The sequence below is a fragment of the Myotis brandtii genome, unplaced genomic scaffold (genome assembly GCF_000412655.1).
Source record: "Myotis brandtii unplaced genomic scaffold, ASM41265v1 scaffold154, whole genome shotgun sequence".
NCBI classification, from domain to species: Eukaryota; Metazoa; Chordata; class Mammalia; order Chiroptera; family Vespertilionidae; genus Myotis; species Myotis brandtii.
In genome coordinates this window covers 10,744,028-10,748,761 of record NW_005355584.1, presented here as the reverse complement: position 1 = coordinate 10,748,761, position 4,734 = coordinate 10,744,028, and the positions used below count along the sequence as shown (strand labels likewise).

Here is a 4,734-nt window from a genome sequence, read left to right as displayed (position 1 = left end):
CTGCCCGGGTGACAGGGAGCACGCTCCTCCGAGGCTGCCCTGTCTCCTTCGGTCAGCGAGCGGACTGGAACTTTGAACCCCGAGGACGTTTCCCCCCAGTTTAACCCTCCCTGCCCCAGAGCCATTTGGGGACAACCACATCCTGCCGCCCCCGTGCCACTGCTGCTCCCCAACTCTCTCTCTCTCCACATCCTGGGTAGATTGGGGTCTAGCAATAAGCTCAGGAGCAGCACCTTCCACGCACACCGAGCGGGAACACTAGACGGCCCAGGAGCCTTCGCTCCGCCGCGGGTCCAACGGGAAAAAGAACCCGGGAGAGCGAGGGCAGCACCTTCCACGCACACCGAGCGGGAACACTAGACGGCCCAGGAGCCTTCGCTCCGCCGCGGGTCCAACGGGAAAAAGAACCCGGGAGAGCGAGGGCAGCACCTTCCACGCACACCGAGCGGGAACACTAGACGGCCCAGGAGCCTTCGCTCCGCCGCGGGTCCAACGGGAAAAAGAACCCGGGAGAGCGAGGGCAGCACCTTCCACGCACACCGAGCGGGAACACTAGACGGCCCAGGAGCCTTCGCTCCGCCGCGGGTCCAACGGGAAAAAGAACCCGGGAGAGCGAGGGCAGCACCTTCCAGCGAACTTTCTTGGCCGCGAGGAGCTCCCAGGCTGGCGGTGCGTCTCCTCCGTCACCATGAAAGGTAGGGCGGCGGCGAGGCGGGGGCGCGGGCTGCGGATGGCGCTGGAAGGGGAGAAGGTGCGTCCCTGCACGCACTTTTCTCGGGGTCGGGGCGGGAGAAGAGCGGGCGCCGGGTTCCTGCGTGCACACTGGGGGCGCTTCGACCTCCGGGGTTGGGGCTTGGAAGAGTACAAGTATTCCCCGTCCCATCGTGTCTCTTCGAATTAGTCTGAAGCCCGAAGTCGTTGTTTACGGATTCCAGTTCCCAACTTTTTAATTGAAAAAAGATGCCGAGGAGAGTTGGAGGCATCATCCGTCTCTCGAGTCCGCTTTCCGCTCTGCAGCGCTCCCCGCTCCCCGGGTCCGTTTTCCTCCCCGGGGTGGCCGCGTCTCCATCCCAGAAGCCGGTGGCTGTGCGGCGGGCCGGGTGTTTTCTCCGTGACTCGGGGATGTTCTCGGGGCGCCCTCCCCACATCTGGCAGTGATTAGGTGCCCGCGGAGTTCAGCTGGCTCGCCAAGTGCGTTTGGCATCTTTCTCCACCAGACCCACCGCCTGGAAAATAACTGCCCTCAGTGATTCCGCGTCCCTTCCATGTGCCCACTTGTGGAGTTGGCGTGCCCACGTGTGCTCAGGGGTGACACACACCATCCCGTTCATGGTCCCCTGGGCGGTGTCCAATGCAGGCAGGTCTAGGGAGCGTCAGATGGGATGTGTCTTTAAACAGAATCACCAGGGGGAAGGGCTTTGCAGAGCACCCCTCAGTGCAGTAGAAACAAGATTTGTCAGCAGGACCCTGATTTATTTGTGAGATAAATAATGACAACGGAGGCACCAAAGGGAATCATTTGGGGCGAGGCCGGCGTGGTGTATGCACGAGACTCGAGTTCCTGGTTTTGTGCTCGGATAACACATGTCAGTCCCTGCGTGGGCTGGGCTGGTGCGAGGGGGTTGGGTGCGAAATGCCATCCGACCCGCGGTGACCGAGTTTCCAGCCACCCGCGACCCCGCGATGCCATCGCTGCCTGAGGGAGGTGCCCAGGGAGCCCCACGCGCTCCAGACGTAACTTCTGGCTCGAAGTTTCTCTGAAAGGCAGTTCTTGCTAAACACTCCAGAGCGGTATGTCCGACCAGTTACCTCTCCTTCCGAGGCGGTACGTCTCCAAATCCGGAGACCCCGGGAAGGGATGGGGCGGGGGCCACAGAGCACCAGGTACGGAGTGGCCCTCTGGAGGGGAAGAGAAACAAAAGATTATGGTACAGCTTGATACAACTCTCTGGCTAGAGAATTTCAAAACACAGTGTGTGTTCTTCCTCTCTCCATCTCAGTTTCTCTTCTCTCACTTACATTTTAGGAAACACACAGTTTCCTTAGCTAGCACTGACGAGAGGATCCTTCCAGAAAGGAGAGAGGACGCCTGGCTCAAAGTGACTCTGGGGCTCCGCTACCCTCATTTGAGCCAGAAGTTAGTCTTCTCGTTGCTGGTCACTGAAGCCAGTAGCTTTTGAATTCTTGGAAAGATACACTAGCCAATCACTCCTTCAGCTCCCAGGTGGACTCTTAAATCCTGAAGACGGTGTTTTTGACTGGGTAATGACTTTTTGCACTTTGGGTACTTTTCATCGTAATTTCAAATCTGTAATCGAAAACACCTAAAAATTCTAAACATGTTTTTGTGATAGTTACACTGCCTTCTGGATCAGCTTGCAGACCTCCCAGGAGAAGGCTCTTGCTTACCCCCTGTGGTCTGGCCACTGCCTCGGTGGGGGAGGGGGAGTCATGGACTGATGAATCCCTAGTTAGACTTGCCACTTTGAATCCCTCTTTAAAAATGAAATGTTCTGTAAGAGGTTCGCTTACCAACTATTGCCATATAGTTTTCATTCATTTGTCTGTTTGTTGAGGTGGGGAGTAGAGGGGACAGTAATAGTTTTTTTTTTAGTACCTACTAAGTGTATGATACCCTCTATAAGCACTCTATCAGTTAATCCTCTCAGCAACCCTGTGAGGTAGTAGGTATTTTAACCCTCACATTTTAGATGTGGAAACTGAGTCCAGAAGAAATAAGAGCTGGCATTGAGAAGGATGGTAGTAGGCATCTAAAGACAAGCTTTGCCAGTTTCCCGGTATTGCTTGGAAAGACGTAGGACACCAGATAGGCTAGACGAGAACCTCGGATAACTAAACAGCCAAGTAACCCCACGTTGGTGCAGCAGCCAGGACGGGGTGGAGACAAGAAATTGGCCACAAGCCTTCTGAAGCCAAGCACAGAGTGCCTTTCTAGCCAAAAGGGAAAGCCGCCTTTACCAAGTGGAATTATTTTGACAGTTTGCCATAGGTAAACAACCCAAAAATTTCCTTGGTTTTGTGATTAATGGTGCATAGGTATTAACTCATTGTGCTTCAGAAAGGCAGTGTTTCCTTAGACTTTGATTTTCCTGAATGACAGGTGTCAATGACAAGCCTTGCAAATTCTTAAAATTAAAGTATTAAGTGAAAACATTATTTTTTAAAAAAAATATATTTTTAATTGATTTCAGAGAGGAAGGAAGAGGGAGAGAGAGATAGAAACATCAATGATGAGAGAGAATCATTGATTGGCTGCCTCCCGCACGCCCCCCACTGGGGATTGAGCCTGCAACCCAGGCATGTGCCCTTTACTGGAATCGAACCTGGGACCCTTCAGTCTGCAGGCCAATGCTCTATCCACTGAGCCAAACCAGCTAGGGCAGTGAAAACACTCTTTAGCCAAATAGAAAATTAGTGGACACCTTAGAAATTATAGAAGTTTATTTCCAAGGCAAATTTAGCTCTTGTGTGCACCAGATGCCTTTTTATAAGGTACCTATTTGACTTTATAATTCTGATGTTTAGATCTTAGACATGGCCTTTGTAGTAACCCAGGCTTCTGGAATGTAATTCCCTATCTGCTATGAGCCACAGCGCCACCTATCCATTGCATTCAGCAAATATCTGTCTCTGTTCTCTTTCCTCCATCCCTGGAGTCACAAGTACCAAAATAATGACATCATTATATATTTTCCAGAAGAAAATTACTTACCCCGTTGCTGCAATACTTGAAGTCTTCCAAACTGATTAAAACATGTAGTTGGTTTTAATTTGCTTCCAATTTTATTTTCAATTAGCTGTACTGTACCATAAATCTCATAGTTTTGGATAAATATTCACATTTTTTAAAGAAGGAATCTGACTCCTCTAGAGTTAGGTGTGTCATTACTAAATTACATTTTTGGTTCTAGAAGTTGGGAATGTTGGTGAGTTTCAATGCAGCAGCACTTGTTGCCTAAGAGACAGTTGAAAACAACCGCCAGCACATGGGACCACAGAAGTCCAAAACACTGTCATAATTTAACACAGGGAGGAGGTTGGCGCCATCAAAACACAGTGTTCAGCTGCTTATTTTTGTGCTTTTTATACAAAAATTTCTGAAATACTATTTGGCAATAATACTTTTAAAATGCACAGTAAGCAGTAGACTTCTACTTCCTGTTGTGTTTTGGGACTCCTTGCTTTTCTAGTGTCTCTTAAATTTTTTTTTAAAATTTCAGTTTATGTTCAGTATTATTCGGTATTAGTTTCAGGTGTACAGCATAGAGGTTAGACAGTCATATACTTTACAAAGTGATCTCCCTCCCCCCCGATATTTTCAATACCCACCTGGCACCATACATAGTTATTACAGTACTAGAGGCCCAGTGCACACATTCATGCACGGGTGGGGTCCGGCTGGCCGGCCCCAATAGGGGCAGATTGGGGTCAGGCCTGTCGGGAGAAGAAGATGGCGGGAGATTGGCCGGCTGGCCTGCCCCAATCAGGGCCCAATCAGGGCCAGGCCGGCTGGGGGGAGGGGCCACGGGCGATTGGCCAGTGGGCTCCACCCCCGATTGGGGTGGGGCCGATTGGGGGAGGGGCTGGCCATGGGGAGGGGCTGTGGGCAGTGGATCTGCCAGCCCCATCCCCGAATGGCGTAGGGGGGCCGAACAGGGGCCAGTGGCCTGGGGGAGGGGCTGTAGGCGGTTGGCTGGGTGGCCCTGCACCTGA

At 51.7% G+C, this 4,734-nt stretch overlaps 1 protein-coding gene across 1 annotated transcript in view; it reads left to right on the top strand.

The window, feature by feature from the left end:
* Positions 1–637: 637 nt before the first annotated feature.
* COLEC12 (collectin sub-family member 12) overlaps positions 638–4,734 on the top strand; it is a 183,256-nt gene continuing 179,159 nt past the window's right edge. The window contains exon 1 of the mRNA XM_005861610.2: positions 638–695. Within this exon, the coding sequence (XP_005861672.1) occupies positions 689–695 (7 nt within the window). The 5' untranslated portion in view covers positions 638–688. The remainder of the gene's footprint in view (positions 696–4,734) is intronic.